The sequence below is a fragment of the Aulonocara stuartgranti genome (genome assembly GCF_965226115.1).
Source record: "Aulonocara stuartgranti genome assembly, chromosome: 3".
Lineage (NCBI taxonomy): Eukaryota > Metazoa > Chordata > Actinopteri > Cichliformes > Cichlidae > Aulonocara > Aulonocara stuartgranti.
The window spans coordinates 53,967,450-53,988,228 of NC_138941.1; the positions used below are offsets into that span (position 1 = coordinate 53,967,450).

The 20,779-nt window shown below is 43.9% G+C and overlaps 1 protein-coding gene across 7 annotated transcripts in view; it reads left to right on the top strand.

Annotated features, from left to right (window-relative positions):
* The window catches only part of LOC309702675 (uncharacterized protein), an 85,233-nt gene that overhangs the window by 10,785 nt on the left and 53,669 nt on the right, over nt 1-20,779 (top strand). Inside the window, exons 3-16 of one of the 7 annotated variants that reach the window (XM_082527278.1) lie at nt 2,582-2,622; nt 3,039-3,138; nt 4,403-4,538; nt 4,659-4,818; nt 5,827-7,044; nt 10,479-10,550; nt 12,875-13,100; nt 13,694-13,985; nt 14,059-14,259; nt 14,632-14,690; nt 14,810-15,060; nt 15,798-15,829; nt 20,257-20,389; nt 20,489-20,583. In XM_082527278.1, the coding sequence (XP_082383404.1) occupies nt 2,582-2,622; nt 3,039-3,138; nt 4,403-4,538; nt 4,659-4,818; nt 5,827-7,044; nt 10,479-10,550; nt 12,875-13,100; nt 13,694-13,985; nt 14,059-14,259; nt 14,632-14,690; nt 14,810-15,060; nt 15,798-15,829; nt 20,257-20,389; nt 20,489-20,583 (3,016 nt within the window). Of the gene's footprint in view, nt 1-2,581; nt 2,623-3,038; nt 3,139-4,402; nt 4,539-4,658; nt 4,819-5,826; nt 7,045-10,478; nt 10,551-12,874; nt 13,101-13,693; nt 13,986-14,058; nt 14,260-14,631; nt 14,696-14,741; nt 15,061-15,797; nt 15,830-20,191; nt 20,390-20,488; nt 20,584-20,779 lie in introns of those variants that run through there. The other 6 variants (XM_082527276.1, XM_082527275.1, XM_082527277.1 and 3 more) reach the window with 6 other exon arrangements.

Here is a 20,779-nt window from a genome sequence, read left to right on the forward strand (position 1 = left end):
GGACTCGAATGAAGTCGAGAGGCGACCGGGCCTTTGCATCCGTGGCACCCAGACTCTGGAATAACCTCCCCGTTCATATTCGCACTGCCGAGTCTATCCAGTCTTTTAAATTACGTCTTAAAACTTATTTTTTTACTTTGGCTTTTGATTCTGTCTAGTTGGCTGTTTTAGCTTGTTGCGTTGTTACCTATTGTTTGTTGTCCTCTTCTATTGTTTGTTTTAACTGTCTCATGTTTTTATTGACTGTGAAGCACTATGGTCAACACTGTTGTTTTTAATATGTGCTATATAAATAAATTTTGATTTGATTTGATAGATTAGGAACTACTTTTCCATTTAAAAAGGAAGAGCTTTGGCTCACCTTTTCTGAAATGTCTGCTGTGATAGATGTGATTGCTGACAGTTGGAAAAATGGTCTATCTATTTGATAAACATGCTCCCAGTTTGGGAATACCAAGGAATTCTCCCAATTTATTTATTTTGTTTGTACTGGAATTTTAGCTAAATGTGCTTTCAGCAAAGTCTTTGCTCTACAGCTCATCTGACCAATGTGACCTCAAAGTGGGGGAGTCCAGTAAGTGTGCTGTATTGAAATGTGTTGATCAGAGTGGAAATTTTCGAACATTCTCCCTACTGTGTAATAATGCCAGTATCCACACAGCAGGAATAACTGTATATTTTATTTTATTTTTTAACTTTTTTGGAGTTATTAGTGATTTTGCTGCAGGTTTTTGGCCATCCAGTGGTGCTGACTGGGTTCTTGGCTCTAGAAGATTGTAAAGGTGAAAAAACACATTTAACTGACAAATAAGATTCATTTAAGGGAGCTGCCATGAAAGTGACTCATTCTGCACCCTTTAGCTGAGGACTGAGTCACATGAGTTTTGCTTTGAATCATAAAATTTTGCAGTATTATGTAAGAGTAAGCATACAGATCGGCGTTTCCGACTCGAACCGCCCTAGCTGCACCGTTGGAGTATATCATATATGGCTCTTTAAAGTATAGCCAGCAAAGTCTCAGAAATCAGGTGACTGAAAACTAAAGTCACACTAAAAACAGATCAGTTTTTTTTTATTCTTTAAGATCTTGTGAATTCAGCCCTAATGGTCAACGTTAGGGTGACCCCACCGGTCGCAGCAGATGGCCCCGCCCCTCCCTGAGCCTGGTTCTGTTGGAAGTTTCTTCCTGTTAAAAGGGAGTTTCTTCTTCCCACTGTCGCTAAAGTGCTCGCTCCTCCTGGTTTTTGCCCTTTACTGGCCAAGTCAACGGAAATCCTGAATTTGTAGTTATCTTCAGTGTAAGCATAGAAAAAGTGCTTGTGTGAATGGGTGATAATAGGTGAATGGGGCTCGCACTTTGAATGCTCTCGGATAGTTGAAGTGCTTTATGTAAGAATCATTGCATTTAGTTAAATGATGCTGTTTTCAGAAGTGTTACCATATTTGAATGAGGCACTGAAGCAAATAAAATAAGCCATGGAGGAAGTATCATAGAATTTTGTCCTTTTGTTTCATCGTCCAGTGTTTGAGAAAACAGATGCAGCATTTACACTTGAGACACGCATAAACATCCACATGCAGTAACACAGGCCCTTTAATCACAGCACAGACTGTTATTGTAACAGAGCAGAGTGATGCAAGCTACAAAGAGGTGCTTTTTAACTACAGGAACTTTTTTAGTTGGTATCTATTGGAGGTCATACTTCTCTTTTCGGTCTCCATCTAGAGGGACTGGAGACCATAATTCTTCTTAAAACTCACTTTTTATAGTCTTTTATTCATCCTACCATAAATTAAGCACTTTCCTTGGGCAAAATGAACGTCAGGTGACGTAAATATTTTGTGATTGTTCAAATTAATTAATGCTACACCAGTAAAACATTAATGTAAACAAACAATACATTTAAATGTTAGTCTTGGAAATGAAACAAAAGTAGGACGAACCAACTATAAATGAAATCCAGGTTTTACCACGTATTTATTTGGTAGAGGAAGTACATCATAAAAGTCATGAGAAGTTTAAAAGTCAAGCATCCTACACAAAGTGTGTAGAGAAAGTGACGTCAGAGGTGATAGTAGTAGGTTTAACAAGTCTGGGGGAAAAAGAAAATGACATTGGAATGAGAATTTGAGATATTACCTGAACCGTGTTGTTTGTTTGTTGTTTTAAATTATTATTAAACAGAACTGTTGGGACTGAAAATGTCTACAGACGTGTTTGGTTTAGATGTAAAAAAACAAACTTGTAGTCATAAATCCTGCATTTCCAGAAGACCAAATCTGTGACTGTTCTTGACTTGTTAATGAGGTCAAATGAGGAAATGTTTTCTGCACAAACCGCAGATTCATTGTTTGTAATTAGAGAACTGTACCCATCATTTAGATCTTTTGCCTGTATTGTGGCGATTCCCAGAGGCAAGGCAGCGGATGCTGAGCTCATGTGTGGAGTTCAAGTAGCGTGGACTGACTGGGACGACCGAGCTATGTTTGTCACTGGAAAACAGGGGGAGAGAGAGAGGAGGTGAGGTAGCAGAGGTGAAATGAAATGACTCATTGTTTCCTTTTTGTCCTCTCTGTGCAGCCAGGGTCCTTTGTCATCTATCAGAGCCGTCATCAAGAGAAGTGAGTATTCACTCTCACAAATGAACATAGAACCAAGAAGAATGAAACAAAATGTGCACAGTGTTTGGAGTGAAGCTGATACTTCCTGTACCTTGGATTTACGGTTCCTAAAAGTGCCAACTTTCCATCTGCTAATTTTTTTGAGGGCTTTAACTCTAAAAATAAATCATAGTTTTAAGGACAGGGTTGTTTTTCTTGTTTGTTATTGCACAAAAAAAATAAAAATTAGTTGATTCTGACGGGGTCGGGTTGGAGTCATCCACTTTTTTTTCTTTTAGCAGTGATGGAAAACATCTTCTTGGTTCGTGTGACTATTTTGATTGTGTCCACACTGTTATCTTCTCTGTAGTGGGAGTTTTTCTGCTTTGTTTTGCTTGCCTTTCTTTTTTCTAAAGCGGCTTCTGTTTTCCTATCAGCCTCTTCCAGGTCGACCGCTCTGTCTGAGGCTCCCAGAGACAGAGAGCGGGACCGGGAGAGAGACCGAGAGCGGGAAAGAGACAGAGACAGGAGGTACGAGTCTGCCGTGCCATCATCATCACTGGTTCATATTTAACATGCAGATGTTTCATGAAGTGAAACGGGGAAAAGAAAAGTAAAATCCAGCTGTGAATTCTGTTGTTATGGTTACTCCATTTAGTCAGGATAATATGTTAACACTTTAGCCAACAAACAAGCTTTAATCTTCACTTTTAGAGTAAATGAGCTTTATGTAAGGTGTGTGTATGTGAGGGGAAGCTCATCACTGAGCTCCTTCCTGCGTCACGTTTAAACACTTGGACGGTTCCTGGATCTGAGCCCGTGTAAACATTTGAAAATAGTTGTGTACTCTTTGAGCTGCATGTGTTTGCCTGTTTCTTCTTTAACAAGGTACTTTAAAACCATTTACTATGAATTCTGAGATTCATCTGGGTTTTTAATTAATGAAACAAAATTATATTTATGTCTCAAATTTAATTCCCCATTTCATTTAAAAGCTAAAATTAGCATTTTTTTATTATGTTTTCATTTAAGTTTTAATTGACATCTTTGATGTGACTAAAAATGTAAACAGTTTTTTAATTAACTGATTAAACTGTTTGGGCTATAAAACTTAAAAACAATTAGAATAGTTTGTTATCATTTTAGAAAAATATAGGTGAAAAAAATCATTACAGTCCTGAAGCTAAAATCAGGAAATGAACTTTTTGAAAAACAGTTTTTCTTTTCAGTGAAGTTAAACGTCCATTTAGATTCAGTGAAACTGAAAATTATAACTTTTTGAAAAGTCTGTGAAGGTTCTCAGTCATCCAGGTCATCGTAGTCAAAGGAGCTTGCAAAGAAAAGCGTCTGGACTTTAAGTTGCTTGAAGACGTTTCACCTCTCATCCGAGAAGCTTCTTCAGTTCTAAGGTCAAATGACTCTAAGGACTCTCCACCATTTGACCTTAGAACTGAAGAAGCTTCTCGGATGAGAGGTGAAACGTCTTCAAGCAACTTAAAGAAGTCCAGACGCTTTTCTTTGCAAGCTCCTTTGACAACTTTTTGAAAAGAATTTTATTTTATGATTTAGTTGATTAATTTCAATGTGTCAGGAAAATGTATACATTAATATTTAATGAATTTATTGAATTAGTGAGGATAAAATGTATGTTTCCATACCTGCTTCTAAAACACTTGTGTGACGTGTGTAATGTTTTTTTTCGTCTCTGAACTTTGCACCTGTGTAGCTTTCAGAGCCTCCTGCCTGCTGTTGTCCTGTTTTAGATTTTGCTTTTTATAACCTTCCTGTGACGTGTTTCCAGGCGTCCGGAGATCACCATCCTGTCAGCCGAGCCGCTGACCTCGACTTCCTGGTTTCCTGGAGCTTCTGGAGGGTTCCCACCTCCCCCTCCACCTCCTGCACAGATCTGGGGACCCACGATCCCTCCGGCCATACAGGTAAAGTGTTTATTCAGGGGTGTTTTTGTATTAAATAAATGGCTTTATTAAGTTTCATAGTCCTACCTGTGGATTCAGTGCATGTTTGTGTCTTATATTTGCTGGTTTTCTCTCACTCAGCCGCCTCCTACCTACGAGGAGGTGATCAGGGAGAAGACACAGGAGCAGGTTCTCTCCACTTCTTCCTCTGCCTCAGCATCCCCCTTGCATCCTGTTTCCAGAGTAACCATCTCCACGCAGACTGATCCAGGATCTGACCCTGATCCTCCAGAACCACAAGGCAAGAGGTTTTTTTTTTTTGGGGGGGGGGGGGGGGTTGTAAAGCTGGGTGATGTCAATAATATATCAATAACACATCAGTACAGTCATGACTTAAACAGTGCCGCTGTTCCAGATCTGCAGTCGTGTTGCCCTGCCCACACCTTCCAGCTGCACCTTTGCTACTTACGAGCTATTTATTGTGGAGAATATTGAAGCACTAAAAATTATTTTGCATGAATTTCACCTGTAGCGAAAAACTAATCTGATTTCTACATCTCCATTGTTGGGCTGTGGGGGGTCAGACGTCAACACACTCATAGTAAATGTTTAAAGTCTGTTCATATTAGACATAAGCAAGCGTTGAAATAACTGAATATGGTTCATGATTTCCTGCATCATTGCGCTGCCCTCAGCACTTTTATTAGCTTTTGGTGTTTCAGTTTATATATTCTTCATGTGTTATTATCTCTTTCACAGCAAGTGTGTAATGTAAATGACACTGTGTGCCATTTACCTGGACCGCTGTTTAATGTTTATGCTGTTGGTGACTTTAATAGCATTTGTAAATAGTATTATCTGACAAATAATGTGGTTTGCTGTGTGGTGCAGATCATAAGAGGCTTGTACTTTAGTGACTTAACTTCTAGAATTTTATTAGTCTGTTACATTGCACCCATATATTTTATGGGTGGAGCTTTCTAACAAAGTTCACTAATTTTAGCTGAGGCGCTCCACCATTTCATAAAAATAAACCCCTAAATAACAACAAAACTATATTGTGACAGCCAAAGTACCAAATTCAGGGGTTAATGTTACAGTAGTTACACTATGTGCATGTTTTAAATACAGTACAATACAATACAGTCTGCCTGGGAACTAGTGAGCGGCGTGCCGCCTGTTATTTTACATTTCATAAAGTAACAGGATGTTATCTGTATCGTCTGTATCAGCCAGCTGTATTGTCTGCCTTTAGCCTTATTTTATACGTAAGTAATCGAGTAAAAGTAACTTCTGTCTGTGTGTGCAGTAAGAAGAGCAGTGAAACCGCCTCGGCCACCTTGCCGCCAGCCTCCTAAATCATCTCACGTTGATGACATCACCAGCACTGCCAGCCAATCAGCGCTTGCCCCCATTGGCAGTGACACGCACATTTCCACGCACACACAGTCCTGTGACCTCACTGATCTGGGTTCACCTTCAACCTCGAACTCTGGTGTTCAGACTGACCAGTGGGATCAGTGCTCTGCTACTGTGGATGTGCCTCCTCCTCGTACTTCTCCCACCACTTCCTTTGAAGTCCCATTGGAGCAACCCAGACCACGTCCTCGTTCGAAGCCTGGCCTTCGACCAATCAGCAGCGAGGTTAAAGTTCAGACTTTGGTGAAGCTGCGGGAGGACGGTTTGGCCACGTTAGCCAGTCGTGCAGCGAGTGACCCTGCTAACCAACAAGTCACTCAAGGGAAATATTCTCAGGAGTTACTCGAGGCCTTCAGTTCAGACGAGTGGGGCTTCCCCGATAACCGCGGCGACACCAGTGGGCTGAGCCAGTCAGAGAGTGAGGAAGGGGAGGACGAGGACGACTGGGAGGACATGGCAACACTGAAAGCTAGGATACAAGCCTTTGAGCAGCAGCAACAGCAGCAGGTGAGCAGTGAGAGCTGTGACGGTAATGACAAACAAAGCGGAACCACAAAGAGGCCCGAGCCTCGACCACGCCCTCGTTTCCAGGGGCAACAAGCCAAATCTGGCCCTCCCACGATTGCCCCCAAACCCAAAAACTTTTCACCTGGCCCTAAACCGTCCACCAAGGGATTCTGGGAAGATGGAGGTTTCACAGCAGCCACAGAGGACTCTACTGAAGCCCCCTCTTCTAAACCTCAAACAACGGCAGAACCATCACTGAAATCTGCTCCAGGCCTGGAGCCACAGCCCATTAAACCCACAGAGAAACCCACAACAACACCCAAACCCCAGTCCAGCACAGAAACCCTCTCCTCTGCTCCTGTCCCAGCCCCGCGGCCCCCTCCACCCAAGCTAACCCCCTGTCTCAGTGACCCTAAACCCCCACCCAGACCTCCAGTCACCCCCAGGGTCAGCGTGGGTGTTTCACACCCAGATAAGAGCACCACCGATGGACGCACTACCCCAACTCTAACCCCGAGGCCCTTGGTGGAAGTTGGTGGTGGATCACAGACAGAGACCCAGACTGGAAGTGAAGCGACGCAGAGCGCCACAAACCAAAGTGGTGAGTTTTCAACACAATTCACATTCTGCTGCCCCCTACAAGTGTCTCCAAGGAACTACTGCAGTTGTTATAAACAATATAAACAATTAATAATTGTTATTAATTAATAACTATTAATTCATAATTGTTACTTTGTTTCAATTTCTTTACCGAAGAGTGCTGTGGCAGAAAAATAATGACCTGCTGGTGCCTTAATATCAGCAGTTTTTCACATTTCACATGGCAGGCTTAGCATTTGTGGTAGTATCTAGAGATTAGTCCCATACTGTAGTGGTTTACACATTTGCCATAAAAGTCGAAAGATCCCTAGTTTGATTCCAGGTTGTGTCAGGAAACCTTACAAGCAAACATGCAGAGCTGTCTGCTTCAGTGAGCGCTTGTGAATAAGGAAGCAGATGAAAGTAGAATTGTGCTATTAGCAAACAAAGGAGGTGCAGCCATGCTTACTTATAGGTTGTGATGATGATAATAATAATAACAATGATAATAATAATAATTGACTAATAATAGCACTAATCTGCAGTCTTGGTGAACTAGTCTGTTGCAAGCTCTGGTTGAAGTGACCACCTCACAGTCAGAGTAAACGATAAACATTTCTGTAGTCACAGACAGAGGATGAGTTTGGAGATGATATGGAGGATCACCACAGCAGCAACCTGGTGCTAAATAAATGACATGGTTATCAGTCACCAAACCTTCAAAATAAGAGCCAGAACCAAAATACTTACATGAGTGTTCTGACAAACTATATATTTGTGGAAAAACTATACTTGGCACAGAAATAAGTTAGGGGGACATAATGTCATAGCAAAATAAGTTCTTGGTAATCAGTAATTGATAAAGATCATGGTTGGAGCAGCGTGAGTGCTTGATATGATAGTTATTGATGTATCTTGTCGTTGAATACAGCCACCAGCTACTGATAGTTGTGCCTCTGGCTGTTGGGACTGACCATGTGTCACTTGAGCTGTTTTACAGGTTTTTTTTTTTTTTTTTTTTTTTTGCTCCAAAGGTTTTAAATTGCGCTGACCTACATTTCCTGTTTTTTGTTTTTTTTTTTGGGTTTTTTTTTTTCACATATCTCAGCAGTAAACTAAACACAGAAACTTCGTCCTTTAAAAAAACAAAACAAAAACCTCTTTGTTTCTGCACATGTGCAGAAGTGCAGCTCAGCTCACAAATATTTACAAGAGGGAAGCGTGCTGCTTATCTACTAGATAACCCGATGGTGTAGCTGCTGCTGATAAGCATTGACTGAACTTGAGAGCTGCGCTGTGATAATCTGCTATAGCTGGATTTACTGATAGTAAATGGGAACATTTTCCTTTTAATGCTACTCACAGTTTTAAGCGTGATGACCCGAAGATAATAGGGTGCAAATAAAAGCTAAGCAGCCGGAACTTCTTTATGCTTTTTCTGTTTCTCAGTCTTATACATTTAGGTCTGTTTAAGGACAGACCTAAATGTATAAGATAAAACCAAAGTTTTTACAGCTTTGCCACCAATTTGGATTTTATATTCATCAAAATGTAACTGAAATGCAATTTTAATTCAAGGGTTCTCACAAAAGCATCATTAACTGTTTAGAAATGCCCTTTATATACACGGTTCCCCCATTTTCATTAGCTTATTAGACAACAAACAGTTTTATGACCACATGAGTGCCTATTTGGTTAGATTTAGACTTTAAAATGTATTAGGCTACAGCCTGGACATAAAGTAAAATACTAATTTAAATTTCAGCATTTAAAACTAAAAAGTTTGCTTTAAAAAAGGTTATTGTTTTGGTTAAAATGCAACTCTTGCCAGCTGTTTTAACGCTCTATTTGTGTGGTTGCCACGGTGACACATCTTCTCTGAAGAGCCTGGACAAACTGTGTTACAGGGTGGCAGCACCTGTAGACAGCTATCTATGTTTCCTGTAAACAGGAACGAAATGATCAGACAGGGAGTCGTGGCTTGTCGTTCCTGAATACTCCGCAATTATTGCTGTTTATAGCTGCACTGAAAAAGTACCTTTATGTCCATGAACAGGGATGAATCGATTTCTTTACTGTGAGGCCAGGCTGGCTCTAAGCAGTGGACCGTGATGATGTCATTTCAGGCACAGCAGCTCCACCTAACTCTTCTGTTTGCCAGTGATAGCCAATCAGAAAGAAGTTGGCTTAAAAGACATATGAGCTAAATTAGCTTGTTTGATATATTTAGATAAAAAAAAAATGCCCAATTAATGCCCTATTGGGCATTGTGTGTGGCACTCCTCTGGTTTTGTGTATGCTGAAGCATTATCCGTTAAAAGAGAAGCCAGTCCTGTGCTAATGTTGACATTTGAAATACAATCCGCTGTTTACCCTGAAACCTCTGTCAGGGATTTATAGTGGCGTCAGTGTTTGTGGTGCCTCCTCACTGACTGCTGAATACATATTCATTGCGATCTCAGAATTCACAATGAGCAACCGTCTCCTCCTCCATGGACCAGTGAAGTCCTTTCCGTCTCGGCCTGAGTTTGCAGACAAATTAACTAACCTATTTTTAAATGACACCAATTGAACCTAATGTGCTGTCTACCAAGACACCGAAACAGCGGACATTCCCTAAACCAGCCCAGATGTTGACTTTGGAATCAGTGCTAATCGCACAAAACTCCAATATAAACCATTTACAGGATGTTTCCTCCTGCTTTGTAAAATGGTTTTACTGGTGAAATAAAGAATGCCTGGGACTTTCTGGGAGGACTGACTGGAGACATTTAATTACACTTCGTGAAATAGTCACAAATAACGATGTCAACCAAGATAACAGTGCTGTGGAAAACATGGTAACTGCTGTACCACAGCAGATCATCTGCCTCCATCTCACCCATTCCTACTAACCTCCTCTCCACACCAACCCTCTGCATGTCCTTCCTCACTAAATCCACAAACGTCTGGTCTTCCTCTTTTTCTCCTGCTTTGCAGCTTCTACATCCTTTGTCTAATATCCACCATCCTTCCTTCACACTATCATCTTGGAAACTTTCATTCTTATTGTTATCCTTGTGTCACAAATCACCCCTGACACTGATCTCCACCCACCCCACCCTGCCTGCACTTCTTCTTCACCTCTCTTGAGTACTGTCCTTGAGTTCTGTCTGCTGCTTTGGATGTTTGACCTCCAGGTATTTACATTCACCTACCTTGACTACTTCTGCTCCTTGCATGGTCTAAACATGAATCGGTTGATTTGAGACCGGCTTCATGAAAAATTGCGTTCATGAAAACAAAAATAAGATGAGCAGAAATTCTCCCTCATCAAGCTGCAAGCACTGCATGAATGTTATAAATGTGTCTCAGCTTCAAGCAGTTTTAGAATTAGATTTTTATTAAATCCCCATCGACAACTTTATTTTCAGGTTTATTTTCTGATTTATTTAATTAATTTTTTTGTCATTTCAGTGAAAGTTGGAAGTTCTCGTCCAGGCGTCCCAAACAAGCCAGCAGCACTGATGGCACCGCGCAGAGCAAGTGGTAAGACACAAGTGTATGTGTATGTGTGTGTGTGTGTGTGTGTGTGTGTGTGTGTGTGTGTGTGTACACTGAGCAGAAGCACAATAGAGTGTTTGAGAGCTTAGAGACACAAATCTGTCCTGCTTAGAAATATGCAAACTTGCAAAGAGATTTTCTGTGGTTTGTGTTTTTGCATGTGAGTGTGTGTCTGTGTGTGCTGAAGGGAGGGGGGGAGGGAAGGAGGGAGGGTGATGCATTATGCAATCCAAACCTTGTGAAAGAAAAAGACTGCGATTGTGTAAGGAGAAACAAGACCCCACTGTTGTTGTGGTGGTGTGCTGTGGGTTTGATGCACCAGAATTGTGTGTGTGTGTGCTTAAGTGTGTATGATATTTTTTTCCAGGGTGTTTATTGGCTGCAGCATGAAGTTGTGCAAACAATAGTCTTTCATTAAATATATTTATCCTTCTCTCAGCTAGTAGTCATGCGCTGTGAGCCTCAGATTGGTGAGTGCATATTGAGGGATATCGACGCCCTTATCAGTTCTGCTCAGACGTCTCATCCTCGATGGCACGACAGTATTTTTTGGCACAGCGAAAAATGTTTACTATGATTAAAAAATGTAAACTTAAAAAACAAAAAACAATGTGAAACTGCTCGTGGTTTTCCTTTGGTCACCGTTTTGTCTCCACTACACTGATCGCAGAGTACAAACAGTAGAAAAAGGGCTGGTTTGTGACTCAGGTGTGAACAAGCTCCACCGATGTGAGTCTGACGTCACCGTTTGGCAGCGAGCTGTCAGGAAAGAAAAAACACATGACAGCACTGGAAAAGGGAGCTAATCGGCTTGGAGGCATTCTGACTTATACAACCGTTTGGAAACTGTTCTTGACTCCGGTCCTTACTCAGGATGTTTGCTGCTGTGTTGCAATGAAGCAGTGTGATTCTTCTGTGTGTGTTACTTACATTTAAATGAATTTGGTCATCATTACGCCTTCTGTGTATGCCATACATTAACTACATGACCATAGCTGTAGTGAATCTGTCCTACCTCAAGCATCATGTAGTTTGATTAAACTGCAGATTTCCTGGAGTTTTGGAACAATAACAGCACTTCTGGATTGCTGGAAAAACAAAAGCCAGCACATGTAAATAACTTATTTAGGAAGCAAATCGAATGCAGACTGGCTGGAGGGACTCAGATAATCAGAGCATGTCAGAGACTAGTCTGAGCTTGTCGTGGAAGGCATACAGTGGCAGAAGAGATGGGAAATTGAGGCTTGATCGCAAATGAAGGCCCGAATCACTCAGTATTAATATAATGTGCTAATAAAGAGTTGGTGACTTTATATGGCCCTCGCTGAGCCTGGTTCTGCTGGAGGTTTCTTCCTGTTAAAAGGGAGTTTTTCCTTCCCACTGTCGCCAAAGTGCTACTCATAGGGGGTCATATGATTGTTGGATTTTTCTCTGTATCTATGAAGTGCCTTGAGGCGACTTTTGTTGTGATTTGGCGCTATATAAATAAAATTTAATTGAATTAAATATGGAGGTCCAGCAACATTAAACTCACCACTTGGCAACCATCCCATAAACAGGTTTGGGAATTTATTTGGGAAGTTATTTTGAAGCACTGTGCAAATTAAATGTTAGTGCCTGTTTTTCCTCTAGAAGTTGTTAACCATATTTAGTTTGCCGTGTTTCTGTTGTGTCTTAGTTCAAGCACACATTATGCACATGCATTTTTTGCCAGCAGAGGGCAACAAAGGACATTTAAAGCCTTACTGATCAGTGATTTAGGTTTAAATAGAAATGCAATCTGAAGAAAAATGATTGCTGAAGCATCTCAACATAAACAAGTAAAGTTCAGATGATGTCTGTGTCAGCAAACATCATCATACCAGGAGCATCGCTCATGTCCAGAAAGAAGAGAGCTATGACACGTGCTTGGTGTGAGTCTCTGTAAGTCTAGCTTTTGTTTTTTGTTGTTCGCACACTAAAATTTGGCTAAAACATAAGTCATTCAAAAATAAAAAGATTCTTCTTAAACGTTTAATCTTGACATTGTAGGAAAATTTTCAAGATTTTGTTCAAATTATTCTAAAAATTATTTTATTTTTTTTTTTTTTGCGTGTAACGTTGGTTCACCTTTTCTTGGTCATTGGTGAGCTCTTCTTTTATGTAAGTGCTACATTAAAAACTTTCTCTTGTTGCCTGTTTTTTTTTTTTTTTTTTTTTTTTTTTTTTTTCATCGAACCACTCAGATGATTAAATCAGCTTTAATCTCAGTGGTTTGATTTCATGTATGCATTTAATTAAAGCAAATTATGTTTGCTTTCTGCCTGCAGCCCCAAATCTGGCTCCCAAACCCTCTGGAGTCTCATCAACTCCTCTGGATCCAAACCCAGTCCCGGCCAAACCTGCAGCAGCCCCTAAAACTTCTGGACCAGCCCCAGCCAAACCCCCGAGCCCGGCTCCAGCTCCGGCCTTGAGGAAGGGGCCTGTGGTCCAGACCAAACCTGAGACTGCCAACACTACAAAACCAAACTCCTCAGACCCTCCTCTGCCGCCACGGTAAGAAAGAGAGCCAAGCTTTAGGAAAGATGGAAGTTTGCTGCAAAGCAATGAATTTCGAGGCTGTGGTGTCTCTGATCCATATGCTGTAAGGCTAATGCAGAGGACCGGGTTCAGGTCCACCACAATTTAAAAAAAAAAAAAGGCTGAAAATCCCAAAACATATAATACATACACATACTGAGAGTGGTTTCAGTTGAATTTTGACTAACCTCTGGTGCAGTACAGAGCAGCCCCTCTTCTTTCAGCTACATACAGCAGTCGACCCTCAGAGCCGTACACATCAAGAACTCCACCTTGTTCTACTTTATCACTGTAGATAATGCATACAGATAAACCAGCAGCTTTTCACAGTGAATGCAAACAAATCAGTCCAGCGGGATTTGATCCTAAACAGCTAAACAGACTGAGGATGAAGCATTTTTGTGTCTACATAGGTGATTACCTCTGAACCTGCAAAATGAGGTCCAGCAAAATTAAGAAAGTAAGGTAGTAGGTGTTAGAGGGGCTACAGCTGACTGCTGCTGTCTTCTCTTGAAGACACCTCCTGTTTATCTTTACCTGACTAATAATACTCTTTCTTTTACCTTCAGTCCATCCAGTGTGAAGCTCCTCCCCCTTCGTCCACCACCAATCAAATCTATCCCCGGGCGCCCGCCGCCTCCAGCCATCAACTCCACCTCCTCAGGTAGCCAGAATCCAACTCTGTCTAAAGTTAGTCCCGCCCCTTCCCTTTCTGCTGCTAGTCAGGTGACACCTTCACAGACCAGTTCCAGTCCTCCTCCTTCAACAGCCAATCAGACACAGGCACAAAAGGCATCAAAGCGAGGACCACCTCTGCCTCCACGCCCTAAACCTGGACACCCTCTGTACAACAGCTATGCGGTAAACCTGCACGTGCACACACACACAAAGATACAAGTTCTGATTACGTTTCTAATTCAACTTTATCTCTCAGAAGCAGGAAGTGCTGATCGTCCTGGATGACCCGAGTCCCTCGCCTTCGGAGCATCCTCCAGGCGAGAATCAGAATACCACCACCCCCCTAATCAACACATCACAGTGTCTGCTCGATCTGGACCCCAAGCCAGAGTCCGTCCCTAATCAGGACAACCAATCGAAATCTGCCCTGGAGGACCACAGCCTGTCAGGCTCAGAGGTACAGCTTCAGATTTTTTTTTTTTTTTTTTTTTTAGTTGATTATTCAAATCATTTTTGAAAAAGGATCAGAGGTCACCTGTCAGGAGTGGTGGGTTGGTCCAGACCAGACAGGTTTGTAGCTCTGGACTACAGAGGCCCAAACTGCAAAAAATCATAAATTATAGGAAACTGGAACGGTACCAAAATAACATTTGGTCAATGAATAATTTACATTTGTATTGTCATCAGACCTTTTTATATTTGGTGCATTTAATTGAATATTATTTTAATTAATTTTGTTATTGATTTTTTATTTTGACTCACTGCAAAGGTTTTAAACGGTTTTTAAATGCATAAATATTAATGACGTTATGTTTTGTTTATCCTTTAGTCGATTCTTCCGGTGCAGCCTGCTGAGCTGAAGGAGCAACCAGACTCTCCTCCTGTCAGGTCAGACACACACACACACACACACACACACACACACACACACACACACACACACACACACACACACACACTCTCACTCTCTATGAGCCACATGTTCTAATCAGCCGGTTTTTCTGCAGCGGCCCTCGGTGCGTCGCTCTGTTGGACCACGAGGGAGAGGAAGAAGACGAGCTCACCTTTTCCCAGGGTGATGTCATTGGTCTCCTGGAGCTCATCGGGCAGGAATGGGGGCGGGGCCAAATCCACGGCCGAATTGGTAAATTCCCCTTGAACTTCACAGAGGTGGTGGAGCCCCTCCCAACGTCAGTGACTGAACTGGGGGAAACTGACAAACCGGCACTGACGGACACGGCAATGACAGAAAACTCCGGTGAGCTGAAGGCTGCATTATCATCATCTCTACATCTCTATGCGTCACTGCTGTGGACGACTGCTAACAAAAGTTTTTGGGGGTTTTTTGTTTTGTAAATCCAAGGTTGCTTAGAGGTTTAAAAAGCTTTGAATGTCACCTTTGCTTTAAAAGAAGTTGTGAATCTTAGTGTCTGGTTTCTTAAAATGCTGGTAATTTCACACATTTTCTGGGTTTCCTTCTTCCGTCTGCATGACTCTGCAATGACCCTGTTATATGATGGCAAAATTAACACTTAAAGAGGTAAAACATTTCTATCACAGTCCTGGTGATTTGGACAAAACCTTGTTGATGAACACCAACATTTTATATCTGCAGTATGCATGCTTCTGAAGATCTGTTTGTGCTGGTTTTATCTTCACATTTTGGAGCAATTACATAAATAAATCAAAGTGATGGTGTAACACTGCTAACAAGCTACAACAGCTTCTCTGTTTGCACTGTTTAAGAAACAAAAAAGACGGTCATGCCTGTTCTCATGGGGAAGATAAACTCAAAGATAAAGTTGTTCTAAAAAACAGGTTTTAAATGACTGAACTAGAATATGCTGGAAGTAAACTTTTTTTTTCCATTTATGCACAACAATCAGTCTTCTCGCACCTCCTTGTGACCATTTTAAAACTGCAGGAGAAACAAGAGAGAAATGTTCTCTGCTTTGGACGTGAATGTAATGATGCTCTTTCACGTATCATCTGCAGGAATAAAGACTTCACAGGGCTCAAACTCAGAGGTGAGTGAATTTTCATTTTCTATTGTTATTTTATTAAACAGCAATTAATGAGCATGTTTCTTATTAGAACTGCACAATTAATTTAACGAACCTGATTGAGCAATATTGAAAAAGACAATCAAGCGGAGCCAAATAAATGTCTGACGTGTCTGCGCCTGCTGTTTGAAAATACTTTGGATTCAGGCCAATCGGAAGCAAAGAGTGCTGTAAAGTTGTGCCTGCACCGCAAAGACACACATCTAATCTAAAAATCAGTGCAAAAGTAATTTCCCAGCATTAGCTCAGATGCCCATCAAAGCGAGCCTGTTCATCACGTCTGTGAAACATCCAGCTCACTAAGATGCAGCATAATCACATTCAGCCAAAGAAAAGTGTCTAATAAACACGGTGGCAGAGCCTTTGGTGGACGTCCCAAATCTTTAGAATAACCTCCCTGATTAACATGTTTTCTTATGCATTTCTGTGCATGTTTGCTGATATAGTGATTATAAATGTTATAAGTAACAAAGGCTTCAGGTAAACAGTCAACACGATGGACAAACATGTTCTCCCCTCAGTTATTTATCCATCCATCCATCCATCCATCCATCCTCATCCGCTTTATCCGGGGCCGGGTCGCGGGGGCAGCAGCCTAAGCAAAGAGGCCCAGACCTCCCTCTCCCCAGCCACCTCCTCCAGCTTATCCGGGGGAATACCAAGGCGTTCCCAGGCCAGCCGAGAGATATAATCTCTACAGCGTGTCCTGGGTCTGCCCCGGGGCCTCCTCCCGGTGGGACATGCCTGGAACACCTCACCCAGGAGTCGCCCAGGGGGCATCCTTGTCAGATGCCCAAACCACCTCAGCTGGCTCCTTTCGATGTGGAGCAGCAGCTGCTCTACTCTGAGCCCCTCCCGGATGGCCCAACTTCTCACCCTATCTCTAAGGGAGAGGCCAGCCACCCTTCGGAGGAAGCTCATTTCTGCCGCTTGTATCCGCGATCTCGTTCTTTCGGTCACTACCCACAGCTCGTGGCCATAGGTGAGGGTAGGGACGTAAATCGACCGGTAAATTGAGAGCTTCGGTTTTACACTCAGCTCCCTCTTCACCACGACGGACCGGTGCAGCGTCCGCATTACTGCAGCTGCAGCCCCAATCCGTCTGTCGATCTCCGGCTCCCTTCTCCCATCACTCGCGAACAAGACCCCGAGATACTTGAACTCCTCCACTTGGGGCAGGAACTCATCCTCGAATTTTAAATCATGCTTTTTATTTGTTCTTGTTTCTAATGTCTCTGTAAAGCACTTTGAATCACCTTGTTGTTGAATTGTGCTATACAAATAAACTTGCCTTGCCTTGCCTTGCCTTGCCTTGCCTTGCCTTGCCTTGCCTTGCCTTGCCTTGCCTCGACCCGGAGTGGGCACTCCACCCTTTTCCGGCTGAGAACCTTGGCCTCAGATTTGGAGGTGCTGATCCTCATTCCCGCTGCTTCACACTCGGCTGCGAACCATTCCAGTGCAAGCTGGAGGCCCTCACCCGATGAAGCCAACAAAACCACATCATCTACAAAAATCAGAGATGAGATTCTGAGGCCACCAAAGCGAAAGCCCTCCGCCACTTGGCTGCGCCTAGAAATCATGTCCATAAAAATTATGAACAGAACTGGAGACAAAGGGCAGCCCTGGCGGAGCCCATCACCCACCGGGAACGAGTCCGACTTATTGCCGGCAATGCGAACCAAGCTCTCACAACGGTTGTATAGGGATCGAATGGCTCGTAGCAACGGGCCAGACACCCCATATTCCCGCAACACCTCCCACAGGACACCCCGAGGGACACGGTCGAATGCCTTCTCCAAGTCCACAAAACACATGTAGACTGGTTGGGCAAACTCCCATGCACCCTCAAGTATCCTGGAGAGGATAAAGAGCTGGTCCAGTGTTCCGCGACCAGGACGAAAACCGCATTGTTCCTCCTGTATCCGAGGTTCGACTAACGGACGAACTCTCCTTTCCAGCACCCTGGCATAGACTTTCCCAGGGAGGCTGAGGAGTGTGATCCCCCTGTAGTTGGAACACACCCTCCGGTCCCCCTTCTTAAAGATGGGGACCACCACCCCGGTCTGCCAGTCCACAGGTACTGCCCCTGATCTCCACGCAACATTGCAGAGGCGTGTCAACCAGGACAGCCCTACAATGTCCAGAGCCTTCAGGAACTCGGGGCGGACCTCATCAACACCAGGGGCTCTGCCACCAAGGAGTTGTTTAACTGCCTCAGTGACCTCGCCCCCGGAAATTGGCGGGTCATTCCCCTCATCCCCAGACTCTGCTTCCTCCTCGGAAGACGTGTCAGTGGGATTAAGGAGGTCCTCGAAGTATTTCTTCCACCGCCTGACAATTTTCTCAGTCGACGTCAGCAGCGCTCCGCCAGCACTATACACAGTGCAGGTAGAGCACCGCTTTCCCCTCCTGAGACGTCTGACGGTTTGCCAGAATCTCTTCGAGGCAGTCCGAAAGTCTTTTTCCATGGCCTCTCCGAACTCCTCCTACACCCGAGTTTTTGCTTCAGCCACTGCCTGAGCCGCATTCCGCTTGGCCTGTCAATACCTGTCGGCTGCCTCCGGAGTCCCACAGGCTAACCAAGCCCGATAGGACTCCTTCTTCAGCCTGGTGGCTCCCTTCACCTCTGGTGTCCACCATTTGGTTCGGGGATTACCACCACGGCAGGCACCAACCACCTTGCGGCCGCAGCTCAATGCAGCAGCTTTGGCAATGGAGACGCTGAACATGGTCCATTCGGACTCACTACGCGTTTAGGTGCACCAGGTCTGTCCAGCGTCCTCCTCCGCCACCTGATCCAACTCACCACCAGGTGGTGATCAGTTGACAGCTCAGCCCCTCTCTTTACCCGAGTGTCCAGAACATATGGCCGCAGGTCTGCTGATACGATTACAAAATCGATCATCGACCTACGGCCTAGAGCGTCCTGGTGCCACGTGCACTTATGGACACTCTTATGTTCGAACAGGGTGTTCGTTATGGCCAAACTGTGATTAGCACAGAAGTCCAATAACAAAGCACCGCTCGGGTTCAGATCAGGGAGGCCGTTCCTCCCAATCACGCCCTCCAGGTCTCGCTGTCGTCACCCACGTGAGCATTGAAGTCTCCCAGCAGGACAACAGAGTCTCCAGGTGGAGCACCCTCCAGCACCCCCCCCCAGGGACTCTAAGAAGGCTTGGTACTCTGAACTGCCACTCGGCGCATAAGCGCAGATGACAGTCAGGACCCGTTTCCCGACCCTAAGGCGCAGGGAACAAACCCTCTCGTCCACCGGGAAAAACCCCAACGTACCGGCAGCAAGCCGAGGGGATATTAGAATACCCACCCCAGCCCGCCGCCTCTCACCAGGGGCAACTCCAGACTGAGACAGAGTCCAGCCCCTCTCCAGGAGACTGGTTCCAGAGCCCAAGTCATGTGTAGAGGTGAGCCCGACTATATCTAGGTACCTCTCAACCTCACGCACTAACTCAGGCTCCTTCCCCACCAGAGAGGTGACATTCCATGTCCCTATTGCCAGTCTTGGCAGCCGGGGGTCAGTCCGCCAGGGCCTCCGCTCCTGGCCGCCACCCGGCACACAATGCACCCGACCCCTATGGCGCCTCCTGCGGGTGGTGGGCCTGCGGGAGGATGGGCCCATGTCTCCTCTTCGGGCAGTGCCCATGGACCATGGACTAAGGCCCGGCCACCAGACGCTCGCCCTCGGGCACCCTCCCCGGGCCTGGCTCCAGGGCGGGGCCCCGGTAACCCTATCCCGGGCAGGGTAAACTGTTCCCTCGGTGTCCTTTTCATAAGGGTCTTATGAATCGTTCTTTGTCTGGTCCCTCACCCAGGGCCAGTTTGCCATGGGAGACCCTACCAGGGGGCAAAAGCCCCCAGACAACATAGCCCCTGGGATCCCTGGGACACGCAAACCCCTCCACCACGATAAGGTAGCGATTCAAGGAGGGGCAGTTATTTTTCCATGTGCAGTAAAACCTGGGCTGTAAAGAAAACATGTCAGAGAAGAAGAAAAGCGTCTCACTGCTGTCGAGTGCTTTGCAACAAGTTTTATTCACTTTAATCAGCAGCTGGATTGAAAACTTTATATTTGCTTGTAGGAGCTGCACTGAGATTAGAATAAAGGCTGAATTTGTCTGCAGAGATTCTTTAAAAATCAATGTAATAAGAATATAATCCACAGTGTTGATGTGGTTTGGTCTTAATTTTTTCGAACTTTTAAGAACCACTTATTTAGATTTTTAAAATAATGCAAGAAGCTCTTTTTATATTCTGTTTTATTATATAATTTAATTTATCGTTGAGTTAAAATGTAAGTGATTCTCTCAGTATTGATTTGTTAAACTGTGCAGACTGAGGAGTGGGCTGTAGCTCTGTTTGACTTCCCCGGTCAGACCCCAGAGGATCTGTCCTTCCACAAGGGGGCGCTGATCCAAGTGACGGAGCACATCGACACAGAGTGGAGGAGAGGAAGAGTGGAAGGGAGAGAGGGGCTTTACCCCGTGGCCTTTACACAGCCCTGCAAAGGTACAAAAGTCTGGCATGTGTGGGTCAGAGAGAGATTGTCAAACGACAAAAATACACAAATAAACACGCAAACTGTATCAAACTTTTTTTCTTCTCCAGCTCAGCCAATCACAGGCCAGAAGCCTGTGGCTAAAGGAATGGCCAAAGCTCTGTTTGACTTCACAGCAGAAAGCGAGGATGAGCTCACACTGAAGGTGTGTGAGGAGCCATAAGTATTTGGACACAAACACACTGTAGTCTCTCCTCTGTACACGTTCAAAGTGCTGATTTTATACATAATCCCCTCTTCACTGGCATTAATACCTCTGTAGACTTCATGTTGACAGTTCAAATTCAAATTCAAATTTTTATTTGTCACGTACACAGTCATACACAGTACGATATGTAGTG